This window comes from Drosophila willistoni, unplaced genomic scaffold (assembly GCF_018902025.1).
Source record: "Drosophila willistoni isolate 14030-0811.24 unplaced genomic scaffold, UCI_dwil_1.1 Seg290, whole genome shotgun sequence".
In the NCBI taxonomy this organism is placed as follows: domain Eukaryota; kingdom Metazoa; phylum Arthropoda; class Insecta; order Diptera; family Drosophilidae; genus Drosophila; species Drosophila willistoni.
This window is the reverse complement of record NW_025814245.1, coordinates 141,574-161,921: the sequence shown is the minus strand read 5'-3', so window position 1 is coordinate 161,921 and position 20,348 is coordinate 141,574. Positions and strand designations below refer to the sequence as shown.

At 40.1% G+C, this 20,348-nt stretch overlaps 1 protein-coding gene across 1 annotated transcript; it reads left to right on the top strand.

Annotated features, from left to right (window-relative positions):
* The first annotated feature begins 19,397 nt into the window (after positions 1-19,397).
* On the top strand, positions 19,398-19,777 carry LOC124461274 (cellular nucleic acid-binding protein homolog). The gene is made up of 2 exons (XM_047012813.1): positions 19,398-19,695; positions 19,760-19,777. The coding sequence occupies exons 1-2, from the start codon at positions 19,399-19,401 to the stop codon at positions 19,775-19,777; spliced, it is 315 nt and encodes a 104-aa protein (XP_046868769.1). The 5' UTR covers position 19,398.
* The last annotated feature ends 571 nt before the right edge of the window (positions 19,778-20,348 follow it).

Below are 20,348 nucleotides of genomic sequence, written 5' to 3'. Positions count from 1 at the left end.
AATATGAAATAGCAAATGCCCGCCTTAAGGCTTTACGAGCTGCCTTGGCTCCGTCTGGCAAGTTGGAAGAAATCGGCGCGGCTGGTAACGAGGGTTCGCTCTTCCAAGGAATTCTGCAACAAATGCAAAATCAACAGCAACAACTACAACTCCAGATGCAGGGTCAAATGGAACACCAGCAACGGCAAATGGAGCAGCAGCAACTATTGGTTGAGAGATTGCTCTCGCCACAGCAATCTTCGTCTTCGTCAGGCTCACAGTCGGATGCAACACCGGCAACAAGAGATTGTGAGTTACCGAAAATCAACATCAAGCCCTTCGGTGGAGATTACAAGGAATGGCATGCCTTTAAAGACCTGTTTGAGAGTACCATTCACGGAAAGACAACTTTGACGAATATCCAAAAGTTTCATCACCTGAAGTCATGCGTCATAGGAGAAGCAGCGATGCTCATCCAGCATTTGCCCGTAGTGGATTCAAATTACGACACTGCATGGAAATCATTGAGTGATCGATATGAAAAGCCCCGTTACTTGGTGAATTTACTGATAGACACATTCACCGCCTTGCCAAAAGCTGTTGGGCAAAACTCATCATCGCTACGCGCTCTGACATGCGGAGCCAGTGATGTTATTCGGGCTTTAGACGCTTCTGGACAAACGGGCCGTGACTGTTGGCTCATATACTTGCTCATCAACAAGGTTGATGAGGCTACCCGACGTGAATGGATCGACAAAAGTCAGGATATTAAAAACCCTCCATTGAAGAGTTGCTCAAGTTTTTGGACTCACGATGCGATCGCCTTGAGCTCAGTCAAGTTATCGATCATGTAGCGAGCAAACCGAGGGATGAAAAGGGAAAAAGGCAAGCACGCACCATGCTTGCCATTACAGGTAATTGTATGAAATATCATAGTACTGAGCACATACTGTCGGCTTGTCCTCAATTCCAGAGCTTGACTGTCAAGCAACGCTACACCTTTGCGAAGGAGAAACATATGTGTTTTAATTGTTTGAGAACTGGACATGGAGTAAGCGCTTGTGGCTCGAAGTCTTCTTGCAAGTATTGCAAGCGCCGCCATCATTCTATGCTGCATTCTGAAGGCCATTCAAGGGCCAAGGCAACTCAGGCCAAGCTTCTGAGGAGTCACCAGCAGCATCTGCGATAGCAATGATGAATGTTACCAGACCCAGTAAGCCAAATGGCCAACGAAGAAGCACTCTACCTACTGCATTGGTACACGTCCGAAATTCTCAAGGAGCCTTGCTGACGTGCCGTATTTTATTGGATAGCGCCTCAGACTTGTCATTCATTTCGGAACGGTGCGTACAGACGTTGGGGCTTGCACGTTCGCCATTTCGAGTTGCCACATCGGGCATCTCAGACGTCAAGGCAGGAATAACCAGAGGTTTCTGCTCTCTTCAGATGATGTCTCGTGTGTCGAGTCATTGCATCGATATTAAAGCTCACATTTTAGGAAAGATCACCTCACCATTGGCACGTGAAAACATTGATGCTTCATCACTGTCGGTATTTAATGGATACCAAATGGCTGACCCTGACTTTAGGACTAACGCTTCAATCGACATTTTGCTGTGCAATGATTGCATTTGGTTAGTTCTCACCGGAGAGAAGTTATGCGATGGTCAAGGGCACCCCATTGCAGTTAACACCATATTTGGATGGGTAATCACATCGGTATACACTTCAAGATTGCAAACATCATCTACGTCATTGCTGACTACGGTTAATATAGATGGACTACTGCAAAGATTTTGGGAACTAGAGGAAGTTCCATCACACACAACTGTAAACGAAGAGGATGAAAAGGTCGAAACGCACTTCCGGCGTACCCACAACCGCAACTCGAATGGAAGGTACATAGTCGATTTGCCCTTCAAGGAACAAAACCCACAATTTGCGGATACATTTCAAGGTGCGAGATCGCGCTTTCTCGCAGTCGAGCGTCGTCTAATGAAGGACTCCAGCTTGAAGTTAAAATATACTCAGTTTATGAGAGAGTATATCCAGCTGGGTCACATGAAGGAAGTAGCTGCAGACGAAGACACAAACGTATGTAAGAAGTCATTCTATTTGCCACACCATCCAGTCATAGGCGCCAAGCTGCGGGTGGTGTTCGATGGATCATTTCAAGATCGGGATGGACGATCTCTTAACGACGCACTTCACATTGGCCCATGTATACAACGCAACCTCTTCGACGTTTGTCTGCGTTTTCGAATGCAACAGATTCGTATTTTCGGCGGACATCGTCAAAATGTTCAGACAGATTTTAGTGGCCCCTGAACATCAGAATTTTCAACGAATCCTTTGGAGAGAAGACCCTGAGGAACCATTGAAGCATTACAAGTTGACCACAGTCACCTATGGCACGGCATGTGCACCGTTTCTGGCAGTTAGAGTGCTGGAACAACTGGCAACTGATCACGAATACGAGTTTCCAAGGGCGGCTAGGATACTTTTGGATGATTTCTACGTCGATGACGTACTGACAGGAGCCATGAACGAACAAGAACTGCTCGACATTAAGGAAGAGCTGATACTCCTTATGTCATGGGCACAATTGGAGCTAAGCAAATGGGTCTCGAATAGTAAACGAATTGCCAGCAACGAGGGAAATGAAATCGATTTCTCAAAGATGGCAGCAAAGGTGCTTGGGCTGCATTGGCGTCCTGGAGAAGACGTCCTAACATATAAGGTTTCATTATCGGAACATATGACTTGTACGAAGCGACAAGTGCTATCTGACACGGCACGCATCTTTGACCCACTCGGCATTTTGGCGCCAGTGGTGATCAAGTTTAAAATTCTGCTCCAAGATTTATGGCTGCTTAATCTGGATTGGGACTCGGAACTGCCAACGAAGCAAGCGCACTTATGGCAAACATTCAGAAAGGACATTTTCACGTTAAGGAACTTGAAGATACCACGATTTGTAGACAATCAACCCGATGACTTCGAACTCCATGGATTTTCAGATGCTTCGTTAAAGGCTTACTCTGCTGTCATTTGCAACCGTGTGACACACCTAGATGGAAGCATCGGAGTGGCACTCATTGCTGCTAAAACAAGAGTTTCACCATTAAAGCAGAAGTCGTTGACACGATTGGAGCTTTGCGGAGCTCTACTATTAGCTCGTTTATTGCAAGCAGTAAGGTCTGGTCTGCGCCAGAAGGATGTTAAGATACACGCATGGACCGATTCTACAATCGTTTTGTCATGGCTTTCGCATCAACCCTGTAAACTTAAAACATTTGTTGCCAACGGAACGGCAGAAATACTAGAAACCATACCACGTAGCGCTTGGAGCCATGTCAGCACTAAAGAGAATCCTGCGGATTGTGCATCACGAGGCATGCTAGCGAGTGATTTAATTAACTTTGATCTATGGTGGAAGGGACCATCTTGGCTGCACGACTGTACACTATACTCAGAGACAATGAATAGACCACCAACTTGCTGCTCAATTCTCAAGCCAGCAGCAGAACTTGAGTTCAAAACCAATATCTTGACAACCATTTCCAAGGATATTGAGGATTCCCCATTTGAGGTACTACTCGGAAGGACATCATCTTGGATCAGACTGGTTCGAGTGGTCGCATATGTATTCCGCTTCGTTCATCGAATCAAATCAAGCAAGTCTAAATATTCAGGACCTCTAAAGTTCGATGAAGTTACCAGAGCAAGGAAGTTTTGCCTACGACAGGCACAAAATCAATTCAATGACGATAGACAGCTGCTTTTGAGGAAGCAATCTTTGGAGCGACGATCAATTTTAAACAAACTATCTCCCTTCGTTGACGAAGATGGAATTGTACGTGTGGGTGGACGTTTGGAAAGGTCGTAATTGCCTGCAGATGCCAAGCATCCAGTAGTTTTGCCGAAACAACATCGCCTTGTGGAATTGCCGCTGAAACATGAGCATAAGGTCAATCTTCATCCAGGAGTTTCAGCAATGTTTGTAATAATTCGCCAGAAATATTGGATCATTGGCGCACGAAACATTATTCGACGTATCACACATGAGTGTTTAAACTGTTTTAGACAGCGCCATCACACAGCAAATCAGTTTATGGCCAATTTACCGGCTGTTCGAGTGCGACAAGCCTTTCCATTTGAGCATACTGGATGCGATTATGCTGGACCTATCTTGTTGAGGGTTCACAAGGGACGAAACCCGAGGAAGGAAAAGGGCTACATTTGCCTGTTTGTATGTACGGTTACTTCAGCTCTTCATCTGGAGCTGGCCACTGATCTCAGCACCGACACATTCTTGGCGGCATTAAAACGTTTTATGGCTCGCCGTGGGAAATGCTCCCAAATGTATAGGATAACGGACGCAACTTTGTTTGCGCAAAACGTGCACTAGACGAAATGGTACAGCTTCTCGCTTCACGCGAGCACAATGACGTCGTTTCAAAAGCGCTTGCGGATCAAGGCATCAAATGGAATTTTATTCCTCCATATTCACCACACTGGGGTGGTAAGTGGGAGTCGGCAGTACGCTCGGTTAAGCCGCATTTGCGACGTGTAATAGGAACGAACGTCCTCACCTTTGAGCAGATGCACACACTGCTCTCGCAAATAGAATCTGTCGTTAATTCGCGACCATTGTGCACAGCATCGGATACTGAAATTGCCTACCTGTCACCGGCACATTTCTTAATTGGCAGAACATATACAGCAGTTCCTGAAGACAGCTATTTGCAGATTCCGACCAATCGATTGAGCTACTGGCAGCATGTTCAAGCAATGCTTCAAGGATTTTGGAAGCGTTGGCATCAAGAATACTTGACATCGCTACAACAGCGCCCGAAATGGACCACCAAGTTACCAAACATTGCGATCGGAAATCTTGTACTGATCAAGGACTCTAACGCGCCTCCATCGGCATGGCTCTTAGGACAGGTAACTCAGGTGTTCACAGGAGATGATGGCCTCGTCAGAGCGGTTCAGGTTCTCACCAAATCAGGAGAAGTCACTCGCCCTATCACAAAGATTGCAGCCCTACCGGGTTCAGAAACGGAGTTTCAGGGGGGGCGGGATGTTGAGGAACCAATTGTCATTTAACTTACATTGCTATACGCAGCAAGGCAAAGACTCATGAATGATCTTGCACATCTCACAACGCTTTTGTTTTTGTATTTTCTCTTAAGTTTTCTAAAATATATTGGCGCCAGTCTGGTATGCTCTGTCTCTGTCACTCTTTATAAACCTATATGACCTACGTAGCTACGTAAGAATTGAAAATTTAGTAATAAGCAAGCAAACGAACGATCAAGACGTGTTCTGGCAGTGGCAGACACAGTTCAGTAACATTGAAGAAAAAAAAATAAAGTTAAGTTCTTATGAGATATTAAACACAGTGGTTTATTGTTCATCAGTTTTATTTTTGTTGGACAGAAGTTCAAGGACAATTATATACCTCTATAAAAATAAATGTATGTATATACACAAAACTTTCATATATATATATATATATGTATATGTATATTTGGCATTGGTCATGGCCCATTATCTTTATCAACAGACACAGAAAATATACACACAGAAACACAGTCAGAGAAAGTTTTTTTTCTTTTATGTGTCGCAGCCTGAAAGTAGGCAAAACCAATTTAACGATTATTTCTTATGTGTCTAAAAATTACAGAAAATACCTTTTGGCATAAAGTGCCAGACATTCATTTTCGGGACAAAGTGTATCGTCATGGTTGAGCATCAACTCACCTCCTACAAAGCAAGTAAACTTGTTTAACTCGGAAATGCAGTAGCAAGAGAAGGCTACAGGATCAAAAAAAAGCACAAATGCGCACTTAATTGCGCACTCAAAGGGAATCCCCCAACCTACCCATCGAACAGAAACCGAAAACGGAATAAAAGCCAAGGGTATGACTGAATGAAGGAGGAATAAAAAGTAATCTGACCAGCTGTGCTTTTCAGTTTTGGTAAAACAAAAGGCCATATACACACACACATACATACCTATTTATAAAAATATATATACATATTTTGTATGTACTTTTATTTCGACCATTGAAATATGCTGCGGTTGTGGCAAGAGGAAACAAGCCCAGCTACTAATGGACAACACTCTATACATATATATGAATTTATAATTGGGATGGCTATGAATTTCAAAGGCGTAGTACAAATTGAGAGAAAGAGAGAAAATACTTTCGGCCATCGAATAACTCTTGTAAAACACTCTACAAAATGCATCATGAAACATTTTAAAAGTTTTTAAATTTCATTTGTTGTTAACCTTTAGTAAAATACTTTAATTTAATGAGTCTGTATTTTTAAATATTAGCATATTATATAATTGGTCGAATGTTTATATTGAAGAGAAGGAGGTTTTTCGATCCCATAAGGTAATTTTCCATATAATATCAAGTTCTCATTACAATATCCTTTTCTAGGTTGCACTGTATTTACTCAAATATTTCAATTAGAAAATGATTTTATAATTTTATAAAACTAAATCAATTTGTTACCTATTAACTTTGAAACAACTTTGAAATTTTTCAGAAAGTTTACTTTTTTTACTAAGTGCGTCACTTGGGAAATTTTCACATCACTATAGTATTTTCAAGTTTTCCCTTAAACTCTCTTGAAACTCTCTTAAGGTGCTCCAAGTTTAATCTTTTTTTGCTCTACAAATTAAAAATAAAATTAAAGTCTATATAAGTGAGTCCTTAAGCAAACATTCTTTATTTTAAAGACTTACCAAAGACTTACTTCATTTCAATACATCTGTAAAATACTAAATGGTTATCATTACTCGGCTCTTAATAGTCTTAATGCATTACTTCCATGACCGAATTGATGTTATGCAAACTGCAAAGGTCTAAGCAATTTGTTAAAATATTTACTAAATGCAATTTAAATGATTTTTAAGTTAAATTCCATGCATATTTTGGTAAAGACAACAACTCGGAAAGGCTTACAAACCGAAATATACACTCACAATATACGCATTGTATATCTCGGATTCAGCCAGATCGGATCACTATATCATATAGCTCCCATACAAATGACAAAGTCACGAAGAGTGACTTTACTCAATAACTTCGTTATTTTCTGAGCTATTGTCATGAAATTTAATATTGGTGAGTTTATTACACATATAAACGACTATGCCAAATTTGATCAAGATCGGGTGACTATATCATATAGCTCCCATAGGAACGATCTCTCGAAAACAGTGACTTTTGTCAATAACTTCGTTACTTTTGACGCAATTGCTTTCAAATTAAACATTTGTTATCCAATATCTTGGCCAATATCTTTCTCGTGAATTATGTTGGTCACCTTATTTTCGGAGTTTGAGTCGATTGAATTATTTAACGTTTTTTGGGAAATTTATAAAGGCAAAGAACTTATCTATGCAAAAGGAGCAATTTTCATCCTTTATTTTCATTTTTATACCATACACCCATAGGGTGAAATGGTATATTAAAGTCGCCCAAATGTATGTAACAGGCAGAAGAAAGCTTCTCCGACCCCATAAAGTATATATATTCTTGATCAGGATCAACAGCCGAGTCGATCAAGCCTTGTCCGGCTGTCCGTCCGTCCGTGCGTCTGTCCGTCTGTCCGTCCGTCCGTCTGTCCGTATGAACACCTAGATCTCGGAGACTGTAAAAGCTAGAGCCACCAAATTTGGTATGTAGACTCGTGTAGTATGTAGAGTGATCAAGTTTATTTCAAATTTTTGCCACGCCCCTTTCCGCCCCCGTAATTTAAAAAAAGCGTTTATCTCAAAAACTATTCCAGCTAGAGACACCATATTTGGTATGTATATTTGTTTAGTAAACGCGCACATTTTGAATGTGTAAATATTTTGCCCTCCGTAATTTGAAAAACTTGATTATCTCCCGTTTTTTTTTACCTTATGCAATTTGGCACACTTAAATTTGATACTAATATCTAGCAAAATACCAAATTTGATCAAAATCGGACAAAAAACAGTCGAGTTATGCATATAAACGTTTTTCCATAAGGCCGGAGTTGGCCGTTGGCTGGTGGGGGCGCTAGGGTGCTCGTATGATTGAGTGAGTGAGATACTAAGATATGCTTGTAAAAAGCATGTGAAAATGCATTTGTTTAATAAAGTTGAAATATTTGCTTTACTGGTGTATGGTATACCAAAGTCGGCGAGACGAATTACTTACTTCATTTCAGTTTGATTTGGTATAATAGCTTTTTGTGTTTATGAACTAAGCGATATATTTATATTTGTGGAGTTTTTATTATTATATATGTGGGGTTGGGTTGGTAACGCCGAATGGCCAGACCACCTCACAACAGCTGTTCAACGACGGTGTGGCAAGCGATCCATATGAAACGAGGTGTCAATCGACCCACAAAAACGACGATGTGGCAATGCTGCTACGATACGACGAAGAAGAACTTTTGAAGACGAGCCAACGACGAGAAGACGTGTTTTAAAGATGTATTAAAGACGTGTATTAAAAGAAGTAAAGAAGTGTTAAAGACGAAAGACGTGTAAAGACGAATTAGAAACGACGCTCTCATTAAAAACCTAAAGACGAAATAATTACCACTCAATTCAATCAATTTATAGTTACTAAAACCTAAAAAATAAAACCCAGTACAATGGTTTAGTTAAATGAACTAAATATAAATCAAACGGGACTATTTATTTCTACGGAATCGGAACCTAGTCCCACAAAATTGGGCGCTCGTCCGCGATCGGTAAAAAGAGAATGGTAAAAAGAGAATGCTGAAAAGTGAATTGTGAAAAGAAAACTGTGAAAAGATTACTGAAGAAAAAAGTATAAAGAAGTTAGATAAATGCTGTAAAAAAACCCAATTTTTTTCCCCCATCATAAACAAAATGCCGTCGCAAGGGGGTAACGAAAGTGCCGCTCTCAGTAGTGTGTATAATGATGCAGAAGAAAACGTTGAACAGAAAGAGAAAGAGAATTCACAAAGATGTAAGAGAAACAGTGGAGACGAGAAACGTTATAGTGACATTTCTATGCGTTTTGGTATGAATTTTCGTGACATAGAGGACACAATTAGAACATTCGATGGAACAAATTCAATTGGAATTGAGGAATGGCTTTCAGAATTCGAAGATCAGACTCTTTTGATGGACTTTAAAGACCTTTAAAAATTAGTTTTTGCAAAAAAGTCGCTAAGAGCAATGCCAAGCTATTTGTTTTCAGTGAAAGAGGTATTAATTGGTCAATACTCAAAAATGCACTTTAAGGCGAGTTTAGGCAGACCGTATCGAGCAAAGAATTACATAAACAACTGAGTGAAAGAAAGCGAAACAAAAGTGAAGTGCAAGAATATTTTTATAAAATGAAAGACATTGCATCGCGCGGTAAAATCGAAGATCAAGCTCTAATTCAATATATAATCGACGGGATAGATGAATGTGAAACTAATAAATCGGTTTTATACGGTGCAAATGACTTAAAGAATTTTAAATCAAAACTAAGAAGCTATGAAACAATGTGTTAAAAATCCAAAGCAGTCGACCGCAGTGTTTTTGTTAAAAAGATGGCAAGTAACGGAATATCCAAAAATAGAGAAGTCAGCTGTTATAGTTGTGGACATAAAGGCCATATAGCAAGTGATTGCAGCAATAAAGACAAAGGTCGAAAATGTTTTAAGTGTAACCAATTTGGGCATATTGCCAGTAAATGCAGTCAAGTTAAACAAAAAGATGAACAAAAAGTGAATGCGTATACTCTACAATGTCAACGTAAAATTACGAGTAAAACAGTGTTAATAGAGAATATAAATTGTTCGGCTTTATTCGATACAGGCAGCAAATTCAATGTTATGCGCGAAGACTTATTCAAAGAACTAAGTGAGCAGAAACTTTTGTCGTGCAGTGTAAGTCCTTTTGGATTTGGCGGTGATCGTGATGAGAATCAAATTAGACCAATTGGACATTTCGAAAAATCAATTAAAATCGATAATGATGACTATGTTCTTGACTTTTATGTTGTTCCGATGAAGTGTATGGATATTAAAATAATCATTGGTGAACAGATATGCCTTCTTGCCGAATTAATTTTTAATCGTTATTGTCTAACAGTGCGTAAATATGTCGAGAATGAGATCGAGATTTCGGAATTGAAAATAATGAAAATTAAAGCTATCGCGAATAATGACGAAATAAATATAGATCAAGCTGCGGGTGAAAAAGCTAAAATTGAAGTTCGAGAATTAATTGAAAACTATAAGCCGGTTAAAACAAAGTCAACCCAAACCCCAATATTTTCGCGTCCGCGCAGACTACCGTTTCAAGAAACAAAAATAGTCGACGAACAAATTAAAGAGTGGATAAACAACGATATAATTGAAGAATCTAATTCAGAGTTTACAAGTCCTGTAGTCCTTGTCAAAAAGCGTGACGGCTCACCAAGACTTTGTATAGATTTTAGACGCATCAATAAGGTAATTGTAAAAGATCGTTTTCCCGTGCCTCTTATTGAAACTGAAAAACCGATTTTTTCACGCACCAGTGGCCGAATAAAGTAAGAAGTACACATCGTTTGTGACTCAGATTGGCCAATATCAATTTAAGAGAGTACCTTTTGGGCTCTCCAATTCGCCTGGTGTGTTTCAACGGCACATTAACGCAATATTTCGACCCCTTACTCGCCGAGGTATTGCACTTCCCTGCATAGACGACGTAATAATTCCAGCAAAAGACGAAAAAGAAGCTGTTTCAAATTTAAAAGAAGTCATTACTACCTGCAAAGATTATGGACTGGAACTCAACATTAAGAGTTGTCATTTTTTGAAAAGACGTACCCAATTCTTAGGACATATTATTGAAAATCAGATGTTGTATCCGACAACCGAAAAGATTGAAGCCGTTTCTAAATTCAAAATTCCTCAGACACCTAAGCAATTGCAAAGTTTTTTGGGTTTAAGTGGGTATTTCAGAAAATTTATACCCAACTACGCAATCATTGCAAAGCCATTAACAGACTTGTTGAAATCCAATAATAAATTCTACCTAGGTGCAGCAGAAGAGTATGCTATCAATTTATTAAAGAAAAAGTTGACCGAAAATCCAGTTTTAAAGATATATAACCAGAAGTACGAAACCGAAGTTCATACAGATGCTTCAATAGATGGGTTTGGTGCAGTCCTATTGCAAAAATCAGACAAAGACGACGAATTACACCCTGTTTATTTTATGAGTAAGAAGACTACAGATGCACAGCACAAGTATTCGAGTTACTAGCGGACGTTGACGATACTATGCGCAGTACGTTCAAGTGGCCCCTACGACACCAGGACAAAGCCTGTTACGCGCGAGCCCAAGCAGATAACTGGCCACCTCCCACCCGACCGACCGAGGGGTGCAGCCGTATAACGCACGGCACGAATCGCGTGGACAAAATACACAATAGAAAAGACAGACAAACACATAATACTATAGCTATCTATTAACTAAATGGGATAGGATAGATGTTTTAAGCATATTAATAGAAAACTCTGAGCCGATTACAGGGGATAGAAGATTGTAATCAGAGCAGAGGACCCTAAAAGGTTCATGCATAGCATAGTTAGAAGAACAACGACTAAGGGATAAAGGTATTAAAGGATGTCTACTCCGTCTACATGGTACCGAAAGATTCACCTGAGCTAATAACTCAGGCGAGTCGATATCACCAATTAGGAGCTTGTGCATAAAAATGACACCAAGCATAATTCTACGGTTAGTTAGGGACGGAAGGTTAATCAAGAGAAGTCTACTAGAATACGAAGGCAAATTGACATTGCGATCCCAGCATAAGCCACGAAGAGCAAATAGCAAGAACTGCTTTTGAACGGATTCTAGTCTAATCTGGTGCGACTCATATTGAGGTGACCAAATGCAAGATCCATACTCTAAAATAGGACGGAAGGGCGAAGTAAAAAGAACTTTAGTTGTATAGGGGTCATCAAATTCTTTTGACCATCTTTTAATGAAACCCAGGACACTCATGGCCTTTGCGACCGTGGGGGAAATATGGGTGTTAAAATTTAACTTATGGTCCATAAGTACGCTCAAATCATTCATATTATTTAGACGTTCTAAAGGGCTGTTGTTTAGAAAATAAGTGACCAGTTGAGGAGAGTTACGAAAAAAAGTCATTACCTTACATTTGGTAGTGTTAGGATTTAGTAGATTAAACTGGCACCAGGATTGAAAGTTTTTAAGATCAGCTTGTAGCCAACTAAATGAATCTGTATCTTTATAAGTAAGACAAAGCTTGACATCGTCAGCATACATAAGCACACGCGAATGAACAATGACTGATGGAAGATCGTTAATAAATAGTGTGAAGAGCAGAGGGCCAAGATGACTACCTTGAGGTACACCAGAAGTCACAGAAATGGAAACGGAAAAAGAAGACTTAAAAAGTACCTTCTGTTTTCTATTTGTTAAATATTCTCGAACCCAAGGAAAAGGGGTGGAAACCCAATGTCGCTCAGCTTAGAAAGTAATAGGGTATGATTAACGGAATCAAAGGCTTTGCTGAAGTCAGTGTATAAGACATCAGTTTGTTTACCATTTTTGAACCCCTTGATAATTATTGATGTAAATTCTAAAAGGTTAGTGGTTGTAGATCTACGTTTCACAAACCCATGTTGGGATGGCGAAATAATAGAGCTGCAAAAATGTTGCAATTGAGAAGTTATAATTTTCTCAAAAGCTTTCGGAATAGCGGACAATTTTGAGATACCCCTATAGTTAGAGGCTTCGGACTTTTTGACATTTTTATCCAGAGGAATAATAGCCGCTCCAGCCTACCAAGAGGCACACAAATATCAAAGAGTGAATTCAGAGTATCATAGAAAAAACGAACAGCCGAGTTCATATCACTACAACTGTACAGATAAGACCAATCGGTAGTAGCAATGTTTTCATTAAGGCTGGCAAAGTCAGTCTTACGAAAGCACCTAGTTAGTGGTAACTCATTTGAAACAAGTAATGGTGAAAGCAAGGGCAAATCAATTTTTAAATTTAATGTAGGATGAAATTTGTCTTGTGGAAGAACAAATGGTTCGATCCTAGAAACCTCACAATAAGAAGAATCCAATACAAAAATAAGATCTAACGATTTTCCATTAGAATTTAAGACAGGATTGACTTGGGATAAAGATAAGCCTAGAAGGCCATCAATAAAGTCATGTGACGAAGAGGGCAACAACGTGGTAGATTCATCTGTTAGTGACCATGCTAAAGCGGGTAAATTAAAATCACCTACAACTATGAGCATGTCTTGACTCGAAACTAAAGAGGAGACAAACTGAATTGCCTCTAAATGATTCAAATATACCACCATGTCTGACAATGGTGGAATATAGGAACAAGTAATGAAAGCATTAAAAGATTTAAAATTTACTTTAACAAAGACAAACTCAATTTCCTGGTTACTAGAAAATTGAATCATTTCAGATGATAAAGCAGCATCAACAGCTATCAGAACGCCACCACCTATGCGAGAAATCCGGTCACGTCTGAAAATAGAAAAGTTTGTGGAAAAAACCGATGCATCAGCAATATCAGGTTTTAGCCACGTCTCTGTGAAAGCAAGAATGTTATGCTCAAAAGAAAGACTATCTACATAGAGATTAGGAAGTTTAGATTTCAGTCCTCTAACGTTCTGATAACCCAGGTTAAGGGACGAAGCTAGTTTTTTGACACACCAGCAGATGCTGATGTGGCAGGAATAGTATTAGTTGTTGTTGTAGGCAAGCGAATCGGTTGCCGATTTTTCTTTTTTACAGTATATTCCTTAACTATTATATGTTTAGGGCAAAAATCTTCTCGACATATAGTGTCGAAGATATTGGCAGAAACACTAATTTTAAAGGACGAAATGTTCCGAGAATAAGAAAATTTAAACTTCTCCACCGCAATATTCGAGACGTTAACTTTCTTCCGAATATAGGCTATTACATCATCAGATGTGACAACAAGGTCTAGCCTAGAAACAAATATATGTTTCTTTGGTGGTATGCCAACGAGAGGCCGCGGTCCCGAAGCGTCAGCCGCAGCAGTAACGTTGGACAAGTCACCCACTGCAGCAGTCAACTTGTTCACGGGGCCCTCGATACTTTTAGAACTATCGGTAATTTCCATTGGAATGGGTAATTGCCCAGACACATCGGACACTACAATAGGCATCGTTTTTAAGAGATCATTCCCATGTGATACCGGTAATTCATTACTAATAGCATTCACAACCGGGCTCTTAAACGATATCAATTGCTGTACATTAGGAGTGGACGGTGCATGAGACCGGTCGGGGACGATAAGAGACGCTGGCGGATCTACAGATACAGAAACACCCCAAAGACTGGTCCTTTTACGTTTCGGAGACTCATTCATAAGCGATAAACTTCTGAACTGAGTCTCCACCGCAGTAAACTCCGCTTGGAGTTTATTAAAACCTGCCCTTAAAGTGTCAAAACTCATTCTCGACCTCCCGGCAAGCATCAGATCCATATTTTAAGCCACCACCTTTAGCAATAGACTCCTTGATTCTGCCTGTGTAACCTGCACACTTAACGTGAACCGCATTGTCACACAACCAACAAAGAATATAATCATGGGAGTCAACCGCATTAGTGGCAACTATGCAATTATTTTTTGAGCAGACAACCATTTTATCAAAAGTTTAATTTAATTACAAAAGGAAATACAAAAAAAAAAAATAGAAATTCTAAAGGTAAAAAATCTGTGTATAAGAAAATACTGACCAGTTCTGACACAAGGGTTAATGCGCAGAGTAAGCCTTCACAACTAAAGAATAAAAAGAAATGAAAACACAAAAACAAAAACACGTATCACAGAGTCGCGGGTAGGCAAAAGACACGAGCGCAAATCAATCAAGAATAGGAAAGAGCGGGAGACCGCGTCAAATTGAACACATGCAACAACAATTTGTACGCAAGAGCGCGAGAGTTAGTTAAAACGGTAAAGACACAAAAGCAAAAGAGATAAACAAAACAACAACACCGCTAATGCAAGTATTGTTGTAAGTTTTGATTTTATTTAAATTTAAACAAAAACGACAGCAAGAATTCGCGAAATGAAAATAAAATTCGGATGTTGCAATTATTATTAATTAAACTTAATTTAAGAGTTATGTAAAAGTATTTAATCGCGAGAAAAAATAAAAGTTGATAAGCGCAAAAAAAACACGTCCGTCCTCTGCAACGAGTGAAAGTTTTTTTTGAGTTATGAGCTGGAAGTTCTAGCAGTCATTGAGGCCTTGAACAAGTTTAGAGTTTACCTTTTAGGAATCAATTTTCGTTTGATAACTGACTGCAATGCCTTTACGAAGACACTTGATAAGCAAAGTATGTGCACAAGAGTTGCACGTTGGGTCTTATTTCTACAAGAGTATAATTCCCAAGTTGAACATCGTCCTGGAACACGTATGCAGCATGTAGACGCCCTGAGTAGATATCCAATATTAACAATAACTGAAGATAGTCTGAGTATCGGACTGAAGCAAGCTCAAATGCAAGTCGAACAACTTAAAGCTGTTAAGCAAGTACTTACCGATAAAAAGCAGTCCTATGACAACTATTTTTTTAATGACGTCGAATTAATTGTAGTACCAAACAGTATGCAGAAACAAATAATTAGCCGAGCACATGACAGAGGTCACTTCGCAACCAAAAAAACTAAGGAGTTGATTTGCAAGGATTATTATATACCAAACATCGAGGATAAAATCAAGAAATACATAAGCTGCTGTATACCGTGTATCATGAGTAATCGCAAAAGAGGGTCTGCTACATCCACTTCAAAAAGAAGACGTCCTGTTGCACACATATCATGTAGATTTTTTGGGTCCCCTTGACTCGACACATAAGAATTATAAGCATATCCTAGCCGTAATTGACTCATTCACTAAATTCTGTTGGCTTTATCCGACGAAGTCAACAACTGCAAACGAAGTTATAGCAAAGCTGTCTGCACAGAGTTCAATTTTCGGTAATCCTTCAACAATTATTTCGGATAGAGGTGCTGCTTTCACCGCAGATATCTTTACTCATTATGGCCGAGATGAAAACATTAAATTGGTGAAGACGACAACTGGTCTACCCCGAGTAAACGGACAAAGTAGAATGCAATTATAATTTCAGTACTATCTAAGCGATCCAACGAAATGGTACAAACACGTATCCAGAGTCCAACGAGCAATTAATTCCACATATGCTAGAAGTATTAATTCCACACCTTTCGAGCTGCTAATAGGAGTAAAGATGCGAACCAAAGACGATGATCAGCTAATAAAACTAATTAATGATGAAACCATAGCTACATTTAACAACGACTGCAATGAACTACGATGTGAAGTCAAGACGCAGATCTTGAAGATGCAAAACGAGAATAAGAAGTCATACGACGTTGGCGATCTAGTCGCCATAAAGCGAACACAAGTTGGCGCCGGACTAAAATTGAAGCCAAAGTTTTTGGGCCCATACCAAGTTGTTAAAGTAATACAAAACAATGCATATGATGTACTAAAGATGGGAAGTTTAGATGGTCCAAAGAATACGTCAACGTGTGCTGAATATATGAAGCGATGGTCAACAGACTATGTGATGATGACGACGGCACATTCGGGCCGAATGCTTAGTCAGGACGGCCGGATGTGGGGTTGGGTTGGTAACGCCGAATGGCCAGACCACCTCAAAACAGCTGTTCAACGACGGTGTGGCAAGCGATCCATATGAAACGAGGTGGCAAGCGACCCACAAAAACGACTGTTGGCCAATTTCTCTGCCATATTAATAATTTGCTAGTAGTTGGATTCGATGTATCAAAACTTCCCTTGCCACAATCAGATTAGCCGACGTTAGTATTTTTCCATTTATTATGCGTCCGTCGCATTCGAGTTCTCTTGGTACAGTAAATTCTTCAATTCTTATATGCTCTTATATCTTATATGCGCAAGAAGAGAGCCACCAGTGAAATCCATTTTTCGTAAATCCATTCGCTGCGTTGTTGTAAGCTATGAACATAATCCTGTGCCCACAGTGTCCAGAATTGTTGTTTCAAATAGGTCACTCGATGCCATCTATCCAGATACCGAAGTTCCGTTCCGGGAGGGTCCGTGGAATGGTAAATTAATGATTCTGGTACTGACATTAATTCGGTTCCAATCAGCAAATGCCCAGGAGTGAGAGCATTGAAATCGTTGGGGTCATCTGAAGTGGGTGCTATTGGCCTTGAATTAAGGATAGCTTCCACATCCGAGAACACAGTGAGTAGTTCCTCGAAAGTAAGAGATGCGTTTGAAAAATTCTTTAGAGCCAGTGTCTTCGCTGATTTTACTGACGCTTCCCAGAGGCCGCCAAAGTGTGGAGCTCTACGGGGAATAAAGCAAAAGTTAAATCCTTTAATTGAGCTATATGTTTTTATGTGATCTATGACGTCTGAGTTAAACAATTTTGACTTAAACTCAGCTAGCCTTGTAGCAGCGCCAACAAAGTTTGTGGCGTTGTCGCACACCATGCGCAATGGTACACCACGGCGCGCTACAAATCGACGTATACAAAGCAGAAATGCATTTGTTGACAATTCGGAGACTAAATCAATATGAATCGCCTTTGAAGCAAAACATACAAAAATTGCCGCATATGTCTTGTACGGCGGCCTTCCGCGAATCCTGTAAGACGTGAAAAATGGGCCGCAAAAATCTACTCCTGTTACTAGGAATGGTTTTTCAGCTCGTACTCGATCAGCAGGAAGATTGCCCATCAGTTGAGTCATGAGGCGAGGTTTGAAGTGAAAGCAGCGGATGCAGATTCGCACAACTTTTCTAATCAACGCGCGTGCGTTGATTACCCAAATTCGTTCTCGTAAAAGAGATAAAATAAACTTTGGGCCAGCGTGAAGATTTTTGTTGTGTAAGTTGTTGTGTAATTCGATATATAACTTGGTAAAACGATGATTTTGAGGTAGCAGGGCCTGGTGCTTGGCGTTGATTGGAATGTCGAGACGTCCTCCGACTCTCATCACACATACTGCAGTTTGTCCAAATGTCATTGTGTGCATGAATGGTGTCAAACGCTGTAGACACGGTGTTAAGGTTTGTTTGTTTTTTAGTAAGGATATTTCATCAGCAAAACATTCTTGTTGTATTAGTGTGTAAACATTAGGAATATTTAAAAAAAAAGCCCGCTCCTCGTCTCAGTGAATTTCCCCGATAACCGAATTTGGGCACACTAAAAGGGTATAATACGCTAAGGCGGGGTACGGGCACACTCTCTTGAATATAGTCAATATGACCCCATGTGCACTTAATTTGAAAATAAATAAAATCCGGAAATATAAAGACAATCCCAAGGGATTAATTACTTTAAAAAGTAGAGAGTTTACAAATCAGGTGTGGAGTTTGCCCTAAAGAACGTATTTTCATGAAATACACCGAGATCATTAAATTAAACAAAACAGCATTGTTTGAGTTGCTAGCGGCCAAGGAAGTACCTTGCGACAAAGAAGCGTCAATTTACCAATTGCGAGCATTGGTAAATGCAGTCATGGCACAGAATCAGTCTGGAGAGAGTGATGTACCCGAAGAGCAGGCAGTCAGCCCAGCGGTGTCTGCAAATGTGCTTGTGGATGTTGGTCCGGAGCCTCTTATTGAGCAGCGCGGCGTGGGAAACAGTGAACAGCCAAGTACACCGGATCAAGTGGCTAACCAGTTGCCGACGATGTCTCGTGAGACCTCTGTAGGGCCAGACGCGAACGTGCATGTTCCTGAAGGCGCACAAGCGAGCGAAACCGACGAATTGTCTTCGATTCTTAGTAGCATCGAATTGTATACAGCACGTAAACACCTGGCGGAGCTAAAAACACGTGTTATGGAGCTGGAGGAGAACTTAAGCGGACCGGAATATAATTGCCGCATGAACTTGAAAGATGTCGAAACTACTGTACCTAAATTCTCTGGTGATGGTGATCTGTCCATTCACGTATGGATTCGTGAGCTGGAGAAAGCAGCAAGAGTGTATGTACTGAGTGATGCCCAATGTTGGTCGTTGGGCAACCGACTGCTGGAGGGATCTGCTAAAGCATACATGACATATGAAAAGACTACAACCTGGAGCGAGCTGAAGGATGCCCTTGTGAAGGTATTTGGCCTACAATTGACAAACTAAGAGATTGCTAATCAGATGAGGAAGCGCTCAATTGGCAAAGGAGAGTCACTCTTGCAGTATTTCATCATTATGCGAAATATTGCTCAGCAGGGCAATTTTGAAGACACCGATGTGGTCAAATACATTGTTGACGGACTACAAGATCGAACCGGATTGTCAGCTCCTTTGTATTATTGTACTTCTCTGAACGAATTGCGAGAGAAGATGATGCGTTTTCAAACAGTTCAGCCACCAGCCAAAAACTACGTTCCTCAGGCTCGTCAGACTTCAGACCGTGCGCAGGCCATTACGCCTGCTGCAAAGGATAAGAGATGTTTCCATTGCCGCCAGATTGGTCACTTAATGTTTGACTGTCCACGCCCGGAGAGACCAAAAGGAAGTTGCTATCGGTGCTTCAAAGTGGGCCATCAGTACCGGAATTGTCCAATGCGAACCCAGATCGCCGCCATGAGCTCTAGTGAAGACCCGGACACCATTGATGATAAGTCATTTATTCAATTAGTAAGTTTAAGAATATCTTGTAAAGGGGGATGCACTGATGTTAATAATATTTTTGCCCTATTAGATTCCGGAAGCCCAGTAAGTTTCGCCAGTAGAGCGTTGATGCCGCATTTAGATTGCGATAAATTAGTTAAAAGTTCTTTTCATGGACTGAGCGGTGGCTCTATTCTGACTTTTGGAACAGTCAAATGTTTAGTTCTGTTTTGCAAAAAATATTATGAAATTCAATTTTTAGTTATTCCCGATAATATTATGCCGACGCAACTACTTCTTGGTAGAGACGCCTTGAATAAAATAGGTCTTAAGTTCTCATTGATTGAAAATGTAAGAAAGTATGAAAAGAATTCCGCATCATTAAAGAGTACCATTGCTTTTGTTTACAAATCCTTCTGTGCATCCCTGTTTACTAAATATCCTAAGCTTAATACCATTAGTAATAACACCACTAATCTAGATAATAATTGTAATAACCCTAATGTAAACACGAATGCATCCCCGTTTCGAGAATGGCTAACAGAGTTGCAAACTGTTTGTGCAACGCTGTCAGATACCGGGAATACTACTGTTGGCAGTGAATTTGGATTAGGCGCGATGCGTGAGTGCCGAGACATTGTGCATGAGCATTACATTGACCGATTTTCAATTAATTACGG